This window comes from Pezoporus wallicus, unplaced genomic scaffold (genome assembly GCF_028554395.1).
Source record: "Pezoporus wallicus isolate ANWC-B61680 ecotype Strahan unplaced genomic scaffold, APGP_CSIRO_Pwel_v1 contig_2492, whole genome shotgun sequence".
Lineage (NCBI taxonomy): Eukaryota > Metazoa > Chordata > Aves > Psittaciformes > Psittacidae > Pezoporus > Pezoporus wallicus.
The window spans coordinates 1,015,716-1,035,979 of NW_026637796.1; the positions used below are offsets into that span (position 1 = coordinate 1,015,716).

General features: G+C 39.2%; 1 protein-coding gene across 6 annotated transcripts in view; it reads left to right on the forward strand.

The window, feature by feature from the left end:
- The first annotated feature begins 559 nt into the window (after positions 1-559).
- The window catches only part of ATP8A1 (ATPase phospholipid transporting 8A1), a 114,074-nt gene continuing 94,369 nt past the window's right edge, over positions 560-20,264 (forward strand). For 3 of the 6 annotated variants that reach the window (XM_057407518.1, XM_057407519.1, XM_057407517.1), the window contains exons 1-5: positions 560-675; positions 10,805-10,919; positions 12,660-12,759; positions 15,295-15,393; positions 18,154-18,199. In XM_057407518.1, the coding sequence (XP_057263501.1) occupies positions 627-675; positions 10,805-10,919; positions 12,660-12,759; positions 15,295-15,393; positions 18,154-18,199 (409 nt within the window). In that variant the 5' untranslated portion in view covers positions 560-626. Of the gene's footprint in view, positions 676-1,175; positions 1,200-10,804; positions 10,920-12,659; positions 12,760-15,294; positions 15,394-18,153; positions 18,200-20,264 lie in introns of those variants that run through there. The other 3 variants (XM_057407521.1, XM_057407522.1, XM_057407520.1) reach the window with 2 other exon arrangements.

Consider the following 20,264-nt stretch of genomic DNA (forward strand, 5'->3'; position numbering starts at 1 on the left):
GCCGCTGTCTGCCCCAGCCGCCCTGACAAGCATCGCCGCCCCTACCAGCCCACCTCGCCCCGCCCGGCGCCCCACCGCTTCCCGCCCCGCCGAGGCCGAGCTCTGCCGGAGTCGGCAGCCGTGCCTTCTCGAAGCGGCCCCCGCCGTCTCCTAGCGCCGGGCAGTGGCTCTGTGCTCGGCACGTTCCATTTCCCCCGCGACACGGGGTGAGGGGCACATCGGATACCCCTTACTCGCTCTGGAACGGGACATAAACCGCTCGCAGTGCCGGTGCCCGGTTCGGCGCAACGGCCCCACAAGGCCGAGCCAGTGCGCACGGGAGATGGTGAAGGGACGAGGAAGCGTGTGGGGGGCGGAGTTGGTAGGTTCCGGAGGGGGCAGGCGGGCGCGGAGGGCTGGCGACGCAGCTGTCACTGAGGAGCGGCGCCGCCAGCGGAGGGAGGCGCAGCTGGGGCGCGGATCTTCGCCTCTCGCTGCTGGAAGATCCGCCGCTCCCGGGACCCGCCGCCCTCGTCCCGGGCCCCTCCGCCCTCGTCTCGGGCCCCTCCGCAGCGCGGGGCGCTCTCTGGCGTGCGGCAGGTGCAGGAGGTGCGGGCGGCCGCGCCACAACTCCCCGCCCGGCGGCGATGCCGGCGGTGCAGAAAACGGTGTCCGAGATCCGCTCCCGCGCAGAGGGTAAGTGCTGCTTGGTGCCCGCCGCTCCCCGCCCACAGGGAGGCACGGAGGAGCCTGCCCGGCGCTCCGCGACCCTCCGAGGCGAGGTGTGCGCCGTCTGGCCGGGAGCGGATGGCGGGAAGGCGAGGCGGCGGGAGCCGGTGCTGCAACTCCGCCCGCCTTACACCGCGGCCTCCGGTCGTGCTATGACCCCTCATGCTACGGCGGCGGGCGCTTACCGCGACCGGGTATCGACCCCACCGGTGGGGAGGGAGCGGTGGTGGTGCTGGTGGTTCTTAGGCGGTCGTGTGTGCATGGCTGCCCGTTGTCTGCTGGGGTGGCGAGTCCCTGGGCAGCGGTTTGCGCGTCGGCGGTGGCAACATTAAGGGGCGAGCCGTTGTTTTCTTCCTACCGGTGTGTCTGGCTACACGGTCTGCCGGCCCCAAGAGGCGAGGCGGGAGGCGGCAGTGGCTCGTGACCGGGTATATGTGTCCAGGGATATTCGTCCTAGGAATAAGCTGACACATCTCTTTTATATGTAATGTGTACGTGCACGCTGATCATCAGAAATAAGCGTTTCTGGTACAGGGAGCGTGCCTGAAAGCTTCAGACCTTGCTGCTTTTTTATACCTAACCTAAGGGGTTAGGATTGCTTAAGCCTTCAGATAACAGTGTGTCAAGGGCTGCCTTGTGAAAAGAATCACTGCAGTGAAATGGTACTAAAATAAAATGTATTGCATGTGAAAGTAAAAGCTGAAGACCGTGAAAGCAGAGCAGTAGTCTGTTGGGGCAGGTTATAATTTTCAGTGGCTGTAGGCAACGATGGCAGTGTCACTGTGGTGACGCATACTTCTCGGGGCAGGTAGGCAGGTTTTATCCCTTTGTCTGAAAGTTTTTGCACTTGAAACCATTACGTCAGGTTGGTTCTTTTCTGGCTTTGTTTAGCTATATAGGGAGATAGAAACTTTCTCGTTGTACCTTTCTTCCTTCTTCCAAACAAAGGACGTTTATTTATGTACTTGTGCTAGGAAGAGCGTGAAGAAACGTAGATTGGAAGTAGGCTGTTATCTTGAGGTTCTTTTGTGTTACAAGCCTTCCAAGGTTTGTAGGAGGTCTGGCTCTACCTAGGTAATATTAGCTGGCCAAGAAATAGAAGAATGCATCTTTATTAGAAAAGAAGAAGCTACCTCCATCTAGGAGCACTTTTGAAATGCTGTTACAACCAAAGCAGCTGTGCTGCTCCACCCACAGTGATTAGTAGATGCTTATAATGGGGCTAGTTAAATGTCCAAATTTTCAGAGCTTAATTTCAGTTCTTTTCCAGTTAGTCTTTTTCCAGACAGTTGGGTTTCATTGCAAGCTTAGCACAAATAAATTGGCGCCATTGATGCTCTCTTTAAAGTGATCTAATTAAAAGAATCTTGATGATTATTAAATGAACAAATGTGGTGTTTCCTAAAGGTAAACGTCTGTCTGAGATGTGGAGATGCAGTAAAAGCTGGGGGGTTGGGGAGAAGTCTGTCTTATTTAGTCTGTCTTATTTGAATAGGCTGGATGACGGTAAAACAGCTGAATACAGGGTTTAAGAGGCTTCTCAAAAATACTTTAAGACTGAAAGTAGATGTGAAACATTTTAAGAAACATAACTTTTGGAAAATGACATGATTATTTTTCATCATAACAGTGGAGTTATTGACTCACACTATACTACTCTAAGAAAAATCATTTAGAAACTTTTACCATTTTCTTAATGCTACACTAGTTGGTTTTATTCATATTCAGTTAAATCTATTTATGCTCAGTTCATTCACAGTGAAGCCGTTGTTGATGAGTATTGATGAGTCTTTTAATTCCTTTTTTTTCTTTTTGAGATAAATGGCTTCCAAGTCTAGGTAGTCCACACTATATATAGCTGGTGTTTCTAAACAGTTCTTTATAAGTAAGTGTTACTACTTTCTAAAAAAAGAGAACTCCAGAGTTCTGCAGTGTGGGTCTCATCCCTAGCATTTAACAGTGACATAAAGGGACTTTTAAACTCTAGCTCTGCCCATCACACAAGTCTCTTTGATAAGCATGTAATAAGCACTGTGCAACATGATGATAAGGCTGCCTTCAGAGACCTCCACTGAAGTCGGACCTGCAGTGCAGAGTTGTTACTGGCATGGTCCCTCTATGTTCTTTGGAAGTTACTGGTAATTCTGTAATCACATACAGCAGCTTCCATGAATGCTGTTACAGCATGGACCCATTCCTTTGAGTACTTTAAGACTTGTGGGGATCTGATAGACAAACTTAATATTACTTCCCTTAATCTAGAGTTTTTGTAATGTGTCTTTGGAATTAAAACCTCTTTTTTTTTTTTTTCTCTCTTGTCAACTGCAGTATCTATTTTCTGCTTCAGACATCTTTTCCATGGATCATGAGGTACCTTATCAGGCTGGACTGTCTTGACATCATCTCTGAACTAAGCTCTCTGTGAAGAGATAGTAATACTGTTATTAGAGAAGATCGGCTGTTGTGCTCAGATGAAATAAAGCAAGTCAGAACTGTCAAAATGATGCACATATGTATTCCCAAGAATTGGTTGACAGTTGCACAGAATTGATGCTAAAGGTAGTAAATTATTACAAAATAAAAATTGTATGTGTTTTAACATCTGTAAGACAACATGTTCAGGTTCTTGTGCTCTTCATGGCAAATGAAGAATAACCAGAAACACTTACAGCCTTTTTTAAATAGATCTTCTTGTGCCTACCACCCCTGTTGCAAAGAACACCCTGCAGTTCATCATAAGCTTAGGAAATGCCACGGTTCTGAAGTGGTATGTGTATCAATAAAGTCTGGCTCAAGGTGTGAAAGATGTGGCCCTCCTAAAAAAAAAAAATTAGGCTATTACTACATGCTTTTTCACCACCAGTAACTTTAATTTAAAACTATACCTGGGCTTCAGAAACTTGGTGCTGTGGTACTCACATTGGTGTCATGTATTCTGCAGTTGCAAAACAGATGGGGAATCTTTGAGTTGTGTAGCTGACATCTAGCTTCATTAAATACAGTAATTAACTATGGTTATTTTAGCTATATGTAGCTGCACAGTTGATATATGCATCTATTAAATAATATGAAATAGAATCATTCAAAGCATTTAATTTCTTTTAAGAGGGTTTAGGAGAGTGGAATTGTGGTAGTTCTTACGGTGTTGTCTGAAGATTGAAGCATTAATGGTTTTCTTCCATGTGTTGATGGAGTTCAGTTAATTCTATTAGGTCATCAAGAAAGGATAAGAGATTTCAGGGTGCTGTGGTGCTGACTACCAACAAAAGTAGACAATAACTTGTTCTTCATATTAGTGGAGGTAAATGCCTGTATGAAAACTAGATGAAGCTGAACTTGTGCAAGATGAGATGACTTTCACAGGAAGAGGGAAAGAGTTTTAAAATTCTGTAGTAGTCATCAGATAGTCTTTGGCAGATCATCTGTTTTTTTTAATGCCTAATATGTCCTTTGGTGTTTCTACTCATGGACTGTAGAATTATGTAGCATTTTACCAGATGTAATGCTCACAGTCACTTGTGACTGTTTTTATTTCTGCCAAGTCTGTTTTGCAGACTCACAGTGGTTCGCAGTGGGAAAAACACATGGTCTAGTTCTAGTGCAAGCTTGGCCATCTCAGCAGTACCAGCAAGTTCAAGCAGGTCATTCCAGTTCCCTTTTGTGCTCTGACTCCTCAGAACAGACTGATTGGTCAGGTTCCCAGTGCGTGTTCTGTCATTGAAGGTCATTAACAGCATTACAACGAATAAAGGTACCTTCTTTTCATACTGATTCCCTCTTCAAACTGTGCTGCATTCTTCAGGAATATGAGCTAGCAGACTTACAGTTCTGGTTTTGGCTGGGATAGAGTTAATTTTCTTCCTAGTAGCTGGTACAAGTCAGTGTTTTGGATTTAGGATGAGAATAATGTTGATAACACACTGATGCTTTAGTTGTTGCTGAGCACTGCTGGAATGGAGTCAAGGACTTTTCCACTTCTCATACTGCTATGCCAGCAAGTAGGTTAGGGGTGCACAAGAAGCTGAACAACAAAACTGGGGGGGAGTTGACTGGTGGGTGGCTGGGCATTGGTCAGTGGGTGGTGAGCAATTGTGCATCATTTGTTTTGTATAGTCGTTTATTTTATTATTATTATTTTTCCTTCTTTTTCTGCTCTGCTAAACTGTCTTTATCTCAACCCACAAGTTCCACCTCTTTTCCAATTTTCTCCCCCATCGCACCTGGGAGCAGAGATGGGAAGTGAGCAAATGGCTGTGTGGTGACTAGCTGCCCGTCAGGTTAAACCACAACACTTACTCATGTAAGAGGTTGTTGGCTACAGCACCAGCTTTTAAAGCTTTTGAATGCTGTGCTTTAAGAATTAAAAAAAAAATAATTATTATTAAGGGAAGTGAATCAAAATAATTCTGAGTTGAGTGTTTTGTTTCATTCCCTTTCTTTCTGTATTGCAGTTTATCAGTATGTATCTTTATCCATTTCTTACAATGAAAGTGAGACTGCTTTAAGGAATGAAAGCAGTCTCTTTCTTTGGAGCCGTTAAACTACGTTACCTAAAGGAAAAGTTGGATATGTGGAAAATATTTGGATAATGTTACTCTTTAGAATTTATTGTTGTTACTTTTTAGTCAAAACTGGTTTAGGAACAGTTTCTGCAAACAAAGCTGCTTCTTGGAAATTTACTAGAAGGAAAATACAGTCTTTGGTGGGTTCTCTTGTTGAAGAAAGCTCAAATTGATTACTTGGGGGCTTTGCTTCATTTGCTGCTTATTTATTTGGGCTTTGTTATTGTTGAAAGTTATTTTTACTGGCAAAACTGAAAATATGTATTCTGTGCAAAACACATTTTTTCAGGTACAGCTTGTACCCTGGGAAGTAACTACCCAGTCTCCATATTCTCAGAATTGACAGCAATTCTGTTTTCAATGTTTTCTTGACTTTTCCCACTCTTGCATAAAATTTGCTTCCATTCTTTAATTTTGAACAGATTAAAAGAAATCCTGAACCAAAACCTCAGTTATTGAGTGACTTTGAATGAAATTCGTGGTGTTTTGTTCTTATCTTGTATCTTATGGATAAGGACAATAAGATTCTGTGTTCCACTAGCAAATAACTTTCAGAGTGCAGAACAAAAAATTATGTACAGTGATTCTAGTTTATGGAACAGCTTTGCAAATGAACTTTCTGATGAGAGTAATAGTTGCATTCCTCTGATATCAAAGCATATTTTTAGTTGGGTTTGGCCCTGTAGCGACAAAATTATAAAATAATCAAACTATATTATTAGAAAGTGGGATTCTGAATGTTAAGAGGAAATCAGTTCTGAAACTTGTCATTTCTGCATAATAAACTTTTAATGTGATGTGTTAACATTTCTTATAATTCTGTTTAAAGTGCTGACTTACAACTATTTTCAAGTCAGATGCTTTTCCATCAGTGGGGGCATGTATGAATGTATGTCATAGAATCTGCTTGATAATTCAGCTGTGGTTAAATATCAGCTCAGCTATAATTAAATATAGGCAATGTTGCACTCCACAGCAGAGGAAGAGAAGTCTTGGAATATCATATAATAGAATCATAGAACAGTTAGGGTTGAAAAGGGCCTTAGGACCATCAAGTTCCACCCCCCCTGCCATGGGCAGGGACACCTCCCACTAAACTGTGTCACCCAAGGCTCTGTCCAACCTGGCCTTGAACACCGCCAGGGATGGGGCATTCACAGTTTCCTTGGGCAACGCATTCCAGTGCCTCACCACCCTTACAGTAAAGAACTTCCTCCTTATATCCAATCTAAACTTCCCCTACTTAAGTTTGAACCCGTTACCCCTTGTCCTATCACTACATTCCCTAATGAGTAGTCCATTCCCAGCATCCCTGTAGCCCCTGTTCAGATACTGGAAGGCTGCTATGAGGTCTCCACACAGCCTTCTCTTCTCCAGGCTGAACTGCCCCACCTTTCTCAGTCTGTCTTCATACGGGAGGTGCTCCAGTCCCCTGATCATCCTCATAGCCCTCCTCTGGACTTGTTCCAACAGTTCCATGTCCTTTTTGTGTTGAGGACACCAGAACTGCACACAGTACTGCCAAGTGAGGTCTCACAAGATCACACAATATACTTGTTCTTCATTCTGAATGGGAGGTCTTACAGCATCACAGTTCCCGTCTGAAATATGATAACTGCTGTTTGCTAGATGTGAGACTTCAAAATTAAGAGGTGCTTAATAATTTTTTGTAACCTTAAATTGTGGCCTTTAGGCCAAGAAGAGTGATGCTGCTCTTAATTTTAAGCCCTGGAAAAATGTTAAGTGCAGTGAACAAACAAGAAGCAGCTTAGGTGGACATTAGTTTAATACCTGTTACACAGCAATAAGTACACTTGGAAAAAAAAAATAGAATGATGGCTCCATCTTATTTTCTTACTTTTATTCTTCACACTGACTTTCTCCTAACAAGTGTTTTGTAACAGCTGATTCTTTGCTATTGTTTGTGCATGCATTGAGGGATTTTTATTCTTCCTGTCTAGATTCTGTACTTCAGGTATATTTTTTTTTTCTTTGACAACTTTCTGAATGTTTGAGCCAACACTCTTCTGTTGTCTTGGAACCTTCTAATAGATTACAGAAGCAAACAACACTTTTTATTTCTTGTTATGTGTTAAATGCATCCTTTTCAAACACATCTTTATCAAAAATGTAGCTACTAGATCAAGAGATGATTTCCCTTCCATTCTTAAGCATGGGTATGCTTTTATTTGTTACTGTGGTTACTTGTGGACAAGATTCTTACAACAGGCCAGCTTCTGCTTATTTGATTAGAAGGCTGAGTTCATACAAATTGGCTTGATGCTAGTGGGTCCTCACTTCCAGAGGAAGAAATAAAGCAGTTGGTAGCTTCTTTTTTTGCAAAGTGGTGAATTTTTATGTAGACTTCCTGCACTGATATGTGAGACTTTTTCTTATGTTAGTCAGCAGTTAAGCTCTATCTTATAGTTTGTTTGTTTTTTAAAATTTCATAGAAAGGTAGCTCTTTAAGGTCAGGTTTGAGACAAAATGCGTAAGGTTTAGATATTTTTGTGTATGTGTATACACATGTAGACAAACACACAAACAGGAAAGAAAAATTGTATCTCCTTGATACTGAACTTTGTGTATCAGTCAAGTCTGCAAACTCTAGTGAATGTATTCTAAAGTTTACACAGGGAAGTGATGTGTAACCTTTAAAGCTTTCAGAGTAGTAGTATAATGCTTCTAGGGCAGGAGAGATGGTTTTACTGAAGCTGTGGAGTGTAGAAGGCGACGGAACTTAACTCCTAAGATCAATATTGGATTTGTTTTTTTTTTTGTTTTTTGTGGTGGGGGGGGGGGGGGGGGGTCGGTGGGGGGATTGTTTTTTTGTTTTAGGTTTTTTTGTGTGTGGAAATTAAGAGAAGTGAATTCAAGGTAGTAAGAAGCGAGACAGTGAACGTTTATAAATCTCCTCAGCACTTTTTTGCTGTCTTTTTGATTAGAGGAGAACAAATGAATGCTGGAATGCTGATACATCAAAATAATACCTGTAGTTTATCAGTCTAACAAACAGGTAATATGTAGTGTTTAATGCCTGATAACATTTGCTTTAACTCTATCACAGTATTCAAGTGTTATTCTGCTGTAAGTTTTAATTTAAATGAATGCTTTAAACTAGTACATTCCGCAGATGTGTAAAATATTTCTGTATTTCCTGAACTTAGTCAGGCTAGGTTGGTGTTTTGACACAGTAGTTTCCAACTTTTCTAACCGTGTGCTCTCATAGGAGCCATATTTTGGTTTTACTTCTTCATTGAGCAACTGGACAGTAAATGTCCTATACCTGGAATGAAGATGCACTTGCCATGCGATGGATTTGGGCTCATCAGGTATAAACATGTAACTGATTGTCCACCTGCAGCTTGACTGAAACCTAATCTTAAAGATGTACCTATATACAGTTCTGTTATAGGGATATATGTTTATGAAATTGTGTGCTGGAGGTCATACATAGCCAGTTGTATGATGGTTGTCGTGATGGTTGTATGATGGTTGAGGTGGGCCCAGTCTGTTAAACTGGCTGCCCTTCCTCTGAAACTTCCAAACTCCTTGAAATACATACCGAAATTTGAATAGAAGGGTGTTGAATGTGTGCCTTACATTGGGGGATTTGGAAGGAAAGAAATAGAGACATCACAGTGGATGAATGTAATAGAGGGATGTCATGTGTCATAATAGAATCTGTGAATTCTGAATGGCAAATAGCATGAAATCACAAATTTCTGCTGAGTCTTTCACAATGCGTGGAGACTTGACCTTGCAAGGTTGCATCTGAAATGTGTGTTTTGGATATAATGGGTAAGAGGCTATGTAGAAAGCCAGTGGTCTGGAGGATGACTTGGATTTTGCATAACCTGTTTGTAAGGATTTATAAAAAATGCTAGAAATAAGCTTTAAGTTTTCATCTACAGTTTTAATTATCCTTGACATGCATATACATTCTCATGTATTCAGTTGCATTTGGGGCCTGTAAGGGTGCTGGGAACCTTCATTAAGGACTGTAGTGACAGGACAAGGGTTAATGGGTTCAAACTTAAAACAGGGTAAGTTTAGATTAGATATAAGGAAGAAGTTCTTTACTGTGAGGGTGGTGAGGCACTGGAATGTGTTGCCCAAGGAAGTTGTGAAGGCTCCATCCCTGGCTGTGTTCAAGGCCAGGTTGGACAGAGCCTTGGGTGACATGGTTTAGTACATGGTGTGCCTGCCCATGGCAGGGGGAGTTGGAACTTGATGGTCCTAAGGCCCTTTTCAACCCTGACTATTCTGTGATTCTGTTCTATGATTACAACATAATTTTCTTCTATGTATGTTTCTCATTTGGCATGCAGAATGAAGAGTGCTTATTTAACAAGCAGCTATACACACAGAGATTTATTGCTATCATTTTACAACTTCTTGGTGATTGATTTTCTATGCCTGTGTTTACAAGCTCCAGGCTGAATGGACTGCTTATACCTGTTGGTCATCAGTGTAGTGGCTGAGTGGTTGACTTAGTGAAAAGTCTTGAGAGAAAAGAATACATTGGTATCCCCTTTTACTGATGGAAGTCGTGATGCAGATTAGTACAAGGTTCCTTATTGTTTATAGAAGAATGTACACAAAGCACATGTTTCACTGGCTGGTGAAGGCAGGTGCTGAGAATATCAGTAAGTCTAATAATACCATTTCAAGTTGAGTACACACAAAATGAAGAATATACTGATGTTGCTTCTCTAGGAATAATATGGCTAGTTCCATGCAGAAAATTTGTAGCAGATGAAGGGAAGGTATCCCATTAATCAACGGATGATTAGTGGTCTTAGTTTCCAAGGATCGTGTCCTTCCAACTCAAGACTGGCCCATCACAATGAGCAGGAAATCAAGCCAAGGTGGCAGTGAGACTGTGCCAGTTAGCAAGGAGTCCCTGACGAAACTCAAGTGTAAAAAGGGCACATAAGAGAGGAAAAAGCAGGGATGGGTGGGTAGAGAAGAGTATAGAGGAATGGACTTGTCTGACAAAGCCAAAGCCTTCCTGGCATTTAATTTGGTGAGGTGCCTGTAGAAGCTCTTCTTATTCTCCTTCAGATGTAACAGTAGGAAGAAGACATGTGGCCCTACCTGCTGAATAGGGCAGGCAACCTGGAGCAAAGGACACAGGAAAGGATGTTGTACATAGTGCCTTCTCCACTTTAGTGTCTGCTGATAAGATCAGTCTTCAGAAACCACAGGTTCCTTATACCAGTTTGAAATGATGAAGCAAGAAGGATGTACCTTGGTGGAGGAAGATCAGGATAGGGAACAATTAACCTGGGAATACAGAAGTCCATGTGATCTGATGTGATCAGTGAATTTTACAATTATTATTCAGTATTATAGCTTTACAAAGCACCTTGACTATATAACTTTTTTTAATGGGTCATTAGTTGTGATAAATGCTAATGCATTGAGTTCACATTCACAATAGATGTCCTTTTTTGTCATGAAGTGCCTTGAGTCTTGTGTATGTGCATATACAAATCTATTTATATGAAAAATCATGTTGTGTTTTTCAGGCTATGAGAAGACAGATGATGTTTCAGAGAAAACTTCTCTAGCTGATCAAGAGGAACTGAGAACTATATTCATCAATCAGCCCCAGCTAACCAAATTCTGCAGTAATCACGTCAGGTATTAACTAGTGGTTTTTTAGTACATATTTAATTTCATAACATTGCATGTTGTGTAACAAAAACGAAGTCTCAGACTCTGGAAGGGGGAATGTAGTGAAATGAGAGCAGCGGAACTGTTGCAATTGCAAACCTGACCTTCCAAATTTTTAAGAACAGGGTGAGGAACGTACGGATGCTTTACAGCTGCACCGTCAGCTTGTCCGTAGAGCATGGATTTCTTCTTCAGCTTTCAGCTGAGTTCATCTTTGAATGTATTTCTGGTAACTGGATGCCAATGCAGATGTACTTCACTTGAGCATGGCATGGTTTGTGTTCTGGAAACTCTTGTCTTTTTCAGTCAGCTAGTTACAGTAAAACTGGGTTTGAGTTTCAAGTTCAGGCTTTAGGACTCTGCTGATAATTTATGTTGAGGTGTTGTTTTGTTTTTTTCTTTTGTTGAATTTCAAGTCATGTACTGAATACTCATAAGTAACATGTTTAAATCTGGTAATGCCCTCAGTTCTGTTGTTGAAATTCAAAGTAAATAAGTGGCAAAGATACCTCTGTCCTAAGTACATGTGTTTTCTGGAGATACCTTTGATAGTATGCAGAAATTTTATACACATTAAAAATAATGAGGCTTTTCCATGGACTTGAGAAGCTTTATAATGCTTTTTGTTTGTGTACAAAACTTTTTCACTTTTTTGCTTTGTTTCTTGACAGTGCTGAGCTTTTCTGCAGGATACATTTACACCCCCTTTTAAATTGACTGTCCTATGCAAAGTCAAAGAAAATATTACTAACTTTAAAAGGGGTTAAAATATTCTTACAAGTCTTTTGCTTGTAAGTTTCTGACATGATTATTTTCAGTATTATTGTTTTAGGACCCTAGGTGGTAGTGGTCTGTTCTTAAACAAATATAGGGCTGACGAACTGGGAGCTCAAACATTTTGTGATGATGGTTTAGCAGAGATTATTATGCTGGGATAAGATGCATTATGTTCTTCCAAACTAGCAAAACTATACTTACTATCAAGTATTTTGGAGTTTAAAATAAAAAAAAATGAACTTTTCATTCAGTGAAGGTTTTTATCTTTTAACAGATTTTCATAATTTTAATTATTTCTTAAACACGCTGTTTCAATTCAGTTGATCCTGTTGTTAGTTTTTTTTTGCGTTGAGTCATGTGAAATCATACCCAGCGCGGAAACTCCACAGCTGCTCAGACCTGATTTAGCACCCTCCTCATTATGCTTGTTATACCTTTTTCGTCATTAGTTTTGTTTGAACTGGAGGCATTGTGCAGAGTTACCTGTCCAGTGTATGCCATGGCTTCCAGGGCAGGGTACTTGTCTGGGCTGGAGAGCCTGCCCTACCTGCTCCTTGGTGTTGGTGTAACTGCTTGCCCACTACCTTCTCTTTATTTTTTTCCTCTCCTCATTGCCTATAACTGCATGGCAGCAGAGCTCAACTGCTTTCCACAGAGCAGGCAGAGGTGATGAGGGAACTTCCTACCTCAACGTGGAAGCTGTGGGTGGCAGGCAGTTCTCTGTGTTAGACATGTCATGGATGCCTGCAGGACCATCTCTGTAGAAGTCTTTCAGTTTCTGTTTTGGCCAAAACAAATCTGCTTGGTAGCACAGAAATCACAAGAGATAGATAGTTTTATTTGGAAGTTTGCCTAACTGCGAGGAAAAGCATAAACTTGGAGAATTTTTTGTAGTGTAATAACAGAGTGGGTTTTTTCTCTTTCTTTCAGCACTGCAAAGTACAACATAATCACATTCTTGCCAAGGTTCCTTTATTCCCAGTTCAGAAGAGCTGCTAATGCATTTTTTCTTTTTATTGCATTACTACAGGTAAGATAAACAATTAGATACTAATGTTTGAAACTTTTTAAGGGAGTATTTACACCATAGACAACGTTTTTGCAGAGATACTGAGGTTGGTGTACCGTTTTTTCTGAGCTTGTTAGCCTCTCAGTATTCTGTATTGTATGCTGTATTGTGCAGAAATATCTTTAATGAATGTTTGGGTTTGTGGGGCTTTTTTGCTTCTTGGAGATAACAAAATACACACAAAGATTTTTCTGTAAAACAGGTTAAGTATAGCTGAAATACTTTTAGGTGAAAAAGACTGTTGTGACAGGAAAATCCCATTTAATAATACCTTGCATACACAGAAAAAATGTTACCTCTGGTTGGCAACTCTCATAATAGAAAGTACCCCCTAAAAAACTGAACTTAATGAACTTTAATCCTGTAGTCTGTTTTGAGAGGCAGGAGTTGCAGCTGAGGAGAAGTGAATATTTGTTCTTAGAGTGAAGCTGATAAAGATTGAAGTTGAGCCTAGATGAAGAAAACAGCAGTGGAGTCCAGTACTATAGCAGCTACTTCCCATATGCCAGCTGGTTAGATGTGCTCATTAGGAAAAAAGTACGCAGTCTTTTTCTGTACCTTCATTGTAGCTAGTATGTTTGTAAAAATGGGCTATCCCTGATCCAACTTACTGAAAGTTTTTTGAAGTAGTACATAACTTTTGCAGATCTATCAGAGTTTTTCATTTTGCAGTAGTTCAGGTTGATAAAGCAGATTGGGGTGGGTTGTGCTATTCTGTGAATGCAGTAATTGATTGAACTGTGGGCAGATGCAGTGATAATTACCATTGGCTAGTTCTGTATTACAGTCATATTTGATTAAAACACATTTTCTGTGCAGTTTATAGTGCATTTTTTAGAATGTGCTGATTTTTCTCTTGTGGAGATCATCGTGTTAGGAATTGACATACCAAACAAAAATTAGTAGTATCATGGCATATGTACTGCCCTGTGTGCTTTTTCTTCCCTCGCTTCAGATGTTTTAGTAAGTAAAAGTTGATTCCTCTGTACTTATGTTTCTTAGTTCCTACTGTAAGTGCTCGGAGCAGTTGCTTAGGATACATCTGCACAGATAACTTGCACTGTTTTCCACAGGGGAAAAAAAATCTGAAGTTCGTAGTTTCACTATGTTGTCTGCCTGCAAATCTGTGGCTTTTAAACATTCTTTTGACCACATGGGACATCTCAGGCTAATCCAGTGGTTCAGCAGTGTTTCTTGTGGTGCCACCGGGCACATCAAGCTCATGATTCGGAATGTGAGCTTTCAGAAGCTGTTTAAGGCTTGGCATGATTGGGTGAAAGGCTGGCAGGTAGGTGTTTGAGGTGGAGGAAGTGGAATGTTAGGATTTACAAGCCCACCATCTGTCAGGCTATCAGTAAGACTGAACAGGAGTAAGGAACATGAGGTAATGAAATGAGGGTACAAGGCGGATGCCCCTTTTGCTTTCATACTTTGCCTGGAAAATAATTTGTAATTGGAATGGGGGAATTCAGGCATACATGTGGAGGAATAAAAGGGTAGGAATAGCTGAAGAAGTGATACGTCCCTTTCCCTTGTAGCCAACACGTAGACATTTGCACAACAATAACTTTCTGCCTGGTTTCCATTTAATCGCTTGAAAAATGCAGTCTAGAGTAACCTGGAAAATAGAGATCTATATTGGTCTTACTCCAAGAAACACAGGATGTATATGTGTGCATAACATCCTTTTCTCTTTCAGAAGCATAGTGTGGTGGTAGCAAAAAGAAATTATATAAATCATAAGTAACAGTGGATGTTTTTCAGAACGTTTTATGAGGATGTCTTCTAACCACATTGAGGCACCACTTATTAGCATACTCTGCTTCCAAAGGTCTCATTGTAGTCAAATTGGATGCATTTCCTATTATGAATCTGTTAAGGCAGCAATCCTCTCACCTGGCAATGTCGCCATTTAAGAACTCTAGTCAGTATAATTATGGATAAGCATCCATGTGTATCACATGAGTAGCTGCATTTTCTCAGCATTTACATACGCATTCACTTGCATCATTTGCCAATACCTGCTTAGCAAAAATGGGTTTCTTACAACAGTCTGGCAGAAAGCAGCTCTTTGTCAATTAATAACTAGTATGATACAAAATATTTTAAAACTGTAAGGCTTAAAGTAAAACTACCTTATACTTGTGTCCATTCTAACAAAAATCTAAGCTGAAAAAAATTGTTTTATAAGTATATATTTTAATTTAATTTGAAATACAGAAGAGGAAGATGAATATTCTGCAGCCACCAAAACCTCTGAAAGCAACTGCTGAATAGTATGCTATTTGAAATGCAAATATTGTTCTATTGTATCAGCTGCTTTTAAATTGAAGACAATAATCCTCACTTGGAAATAATCAGCAACATGTGTAAAAAGTGAATCCAGTTGCCTTGCCTTGTCTGTATTTGCACATAAAGTACTGATTCTTGTGTTAAAAATATATTTTCAACCAGCAACGCAAACAAATTTTCTCTTTTTTTTTTTTTTTTTAATAGCAAATACCAGATGTGTCACCAACAGGCCGTTACACAACATTGGTCCCTCTCTTATTTATTTTAGCTGTAGCTGCAGTGAAGGAGATAATAGAGGATATTGTAAGTATTTAATACCAATATTTTGAAAATACCTTTCAAATTTTTCATAGATTATATTACAAAAATTTTGTTGAATAATCTGATGTTGGGCCATTCTTGCCTTACAGATGCTTTTGAAAGCTTCTGAAGCTACTTGAGATGAAATCTTTAGAACATGGTGTTAAAATTTGAAAGTGTGTTAACTAGATATACATGTGACGGTAACATGGCAAAACAGAGACTGTTGTGTTTATTATATAGATTGTTTCTAGTCAACAGCTCTTGATAATGAAGCATATTTTCAAAGTGTGAACTGGAAAGACTCCACAGAACCCAGTCAAGACCAGAACATTGCTAGTTTTCTCAAACAATGGCTCTGCTAAAAGAAGATTGAAAGCTACTGAATTCATCTTGGGTGGAATCTTATTTAAAACCAAATAACCTTTAAATACTTTTCTTTTTTTTTAATTTTTTGTTTGGTGCTTTTTTTTTCTCCCTTCACTGTTCCCTTGATTATTGTAAAGGGTTGCAAGTAGTAGAGTCTTTCTCTGCTCCTGGGAACATCATTTTTATTGTGTTTGAGCAGAATTACAATGTAGGTGCAGAAACATGATTAAGAGGAAGAGTGGTGAGCCACAAATAAGCTCTGAAGTGGAGGGCAGCTTGTTACATGCTGCCTTCTTGCTGATACAGTGATCTCAGTCTTCTCAGTTACCTCTGTGAATGTATGGCAGGCAAGATACCTTGTCCTGAGGGTTGTGTGAACTCCTGGGCCACAGAGTTGAGTGGTCCTGCAAGAGGCAACAGTATTTCAAATAAATGTTTTTATTCTGTGTTGCATTTGTAGTATTTGCTGCCCAATAGTCAGCTTCTCCTTAAATGTCTTTGTTGCTTTCTCTTTATGTAAACAAAATCACTTTTAAAAAAGCCATAAAATCAGTTCATGTTCTTTCAGATATTTTTAACCATTCTGCTGTTAATGCTTTAGACTTGCACCATCTGTCAGTGTCTAGGCAAATATAAAACTGAGGCTGCTGCTAACTGCACAAAGTGTCCTTTTTTAAAAATTTCTTCATCCACTTTGCTTTTCTGCCATTTGTTTCTACCATTTGCTCTTTGCAACTTGGAAGTGTGGAGTTTGGCGTGGGGCGGAAGACAGGGAAGAGGTTTAGTGTTTTTTGCATGTGTCAGCTAAACCAGTAAAATTCTCATTACTAAATACTACTGGGATGCCTAAAAGCATTTTAAATACTGTTTTTTTTTCTGTTAAGTTTACATTGTTTCAGTATGTAGTTGATTCCTGCTGCGCTTAATTGAAAGGAAAGAGATGAAGGAGCTGATTGGGAGAATTTAGGTGCTAGTTTAAGGGCTCTGTGTGCACACGCGTGTGTGTGTGTGTATGTGTGTGATGTAAGTTCATGAATTTATCACACAGCTGAGTTTTTTGGACTGTAGTCCAAATAAAAATGATTTGCTTTGGTTTTGTAGTCAAACAGGTATGAAATTTAATGTTGCCTGCTGGTTATATCATGCAGGAATGTTTGACACCTGCACTTTTTTTCCTGTGAAAGCTGAACACTTGCTACATACTAAAATATTGAGTGTGTTTTCCCTCAACCTTTAATTTTTGTTATGTCTTAGTCTCTTTACACAGAGAGATACCCAAGATTATCTTCTTTACTAAAGCAAGATTAATTGGCTTTTGGATAGGAACTTTACAGGTTGATATCAATAAATATACTTACTGAAATAACACTTTTGGCTTAAGAACCAAATGCTTCTTTTTCTGGAATGAAATCCCAAGATGCAGAAGACGTTATTCATGAACAGAATGTGTTTTTCATATATGCTTCAGAAGTGCTAGCAAAATTTGTGACATGCAGTGCTAGATTATCAGCTGTTTCCAATGATTTTCACCCATCATAGCTCAGAAAGAAACTGACATTAAACATTTACCTGTTTTAACCTGGAGGAGACTCTCTTCATGGGCCAAGAAACACCTGCTTTGATAAAGTTATGTGCCTTTCCATTGATCAAAGATTATTTATCTGTAGAATCAGCCATCTTTTTGAAAGGCGAATCTGCTGATTATCTATGAAAATCTTGTAAAAAATAATACCTTAACTTAGTCTTTGAAAAGTGATAAGTTGGCCTTTTAAGAGCTGCTAGCTCAGTCGTACTGGCATTTTATTTGAAATAAATCTGTTGAGTAGCTTGACTTATTTTCCTTCAGTTTACAAGGTTGCTTCTGATTTTTCTTTGTATTTCAAAGGCATTGAATTTATGCAGCTCTATTCAAAAAGCTTACCTGAAACAGTTAATTTTATTTAAATTAATTTTTCAAATTATGTTCTTGTTCAGAAAGAACTGAGTTCATTACCGTTAAATACTGTGTTTAAACTAGTAGTCTCCTAAGCTTTTTGTTACTTAGAGACACTAGTATGAAGAATGGTTCCACAATCTTTGCTCAGGTAGAATCACCTCCCAGGAAAGGGCAAAGTTATGGTACACAAGTACACTGTTTCTTATATAAGGAGCTTGCTTAGATAGCAGTTGCCCACATGGGAGGACATTCAAATAAAATGCAATTAGCCTGGAATTGTGTGTGACTTTCCTAATGATCATAATTATGCAAGTACTCATGACTTTAAATCTTTAAAATGTTTAAGTCAGTTTATTGAATTGATGAGTGGGAGGGGTATTGCATGTGATTTTTATCTTAAGTGTGAAAGCTTTATGATGTCAATAGAAGTCTTTAACCACTGTGCATTTTTAATTTAGAAAAGGCATAAAGCTGATAATGCAGTGAACAAGAAACAAACTCAAGGTAGGAAATTTTTTTAAGCCAGTTAATAGTTGTGGGTTGGGGAGGTGTTGTTTTTTGAATTTTTTGCAAATGATGGTAGTGTAATCTGAACTGCTGACAGGTGATTGAGTGGGAAATTGCTTATGCACATTACTTCAAAAGTTTAAATCTGAACAGTTGCAATAACAATTTGCAGTCACATTAGCCCCACCAAATGGAATATGTTCCAAATTTTTATGAGGTTCCTAAGAAACTTTAACATTTACTCATTTAACATAGGTGATGCTGTAGCTGTTAAAAGGTCATAATCACCACTGTATTTAGTAGCCCTAGATTATGATGAAAAATCTATGCATTGCTGAGTACACAAATCATACTGGGTTTTTTTGACCATCAAATCTTGAACAGTTCAATTTTGCAAAACTCTGCAATTGGAAGGGAAAGTTATAAAATGGAACTATCTTTCTATGTTGCTTTGAAACTGTGGATAAAGATGAGTAGAGGGGGTTTGGGTTTTTTGTTGTTTTGGTTTTTAATATGAAATCAATATAATGGTTTTATTAGAGATTATGAGATGGCAGTGTACCTAACCCAAAACTTTGGAATGTGTTTATTTACTTTTTTCAAATAGAGAACAACTATTAATTTAGAAGATTATTTTAGCTCAGAAAGTGAGAGAAATATGTCCTAAACATGTTTCTTGTGTGGAAGTCTAAGTTTAAGTTCCTCCTTTGCTGCTTTTCAGATTTTCATGTTACTTGTTCTGAGGCAACCATCTCTTAGTAGAGCTGGTCCTGGTTTTATAAACAGGAGGAGGAAAAACAGTCATGTGAATTTGATTGCAGCAGGTATGAAAAAATACCACAAAGAGGAGAATCTTACATGGGATCTTACATAAATAAGAAAGAAACGTAACCTCTAGTTTTTTAGGGAGGGATGCAGTCATTGACTAAATCAGAAATGTTTAACACTGCCAACTACTGGAAATGTCTCTGATTTAAAAACATAAATTCTAAAGCCCAACTAAATTGTGCATAAGTTTTGAAGTTTACTGTAAAATTTATGGAGGAGGAAGATAAGTTATGAAACTACTGAGCATGTAACTGAAAAAGACAATGAGACAATCTATTGACTGAAACCACTGGGAATAGAAATCTCAAGAGAACAGGCTTGGAGAAATTGATAACCTCTTATCTATACATAAAAAACAAAGGAAACCTTTATTTAGACATCTAAAATTCTTTCATCAAATGTTAATAGCTTTTGAGATTGCAACCAGCGGTTTTAGGTAGCAGTGAATCTCGGAGTGCCTTTTGTTTTTTTCTATATTTTGTTCAGAGTGTACAGAGTTTAAAATCAATAAAAGTCTTATTTTAATGTCTTTCCTGCCTTTTCTCCTTGGTTGCCTCTCATTAGGCTCTTTGGTGACTGTTCGTAAAATTCCTGAATGTTCATGCATGCAAAAGAGCATCTTGGAAGTTGAAATGTAATGAGGATGCATAAATATTGCTAGTACTGAGAAACAAGTTTCTTAAACTAATGTGGGATTCACTTAACTACAGCATCAGTCTTACCATACTGTCAAAGCAATATTTCAATGTATTTTCAAATAGAGTCCATTGTCAAAGCGATAATTAAAAAGTTAATCAGTATGGTACTCCTTTTTTTTTTCACCATGTATTCAGCAGTCCTGTAACCCTGAAAAGTAACATTACATAAAATGTGCTTAGTACATTATATATCCAGCTCCACCTTCCATTGTCTTTTAAACGTATGAAATTATTAATGAAATGACAGTTGCATGTATAGATTCTGTATATGAGTTTCCCTTCATCTGTCTATTCCTTAAAGACCATCTGTATCTCCATTAACCTTAAGTACTTAACTTTCTAAATTTCAGTTACTATAAAAACCTTTTGCAGAGGATTTTGATTTATTAGGCTGCATTAGGGATGATTTTTGTTACCTCAGGCTGCATACATACACAGCAGGACACTGGCAGACACTGATGTAATGAAACGTATATTTCTGCAGTGTGGTGAAGTTGTCTTGTGTAGGGCAGATGGAGCATGCTTTTGAAAGTTAG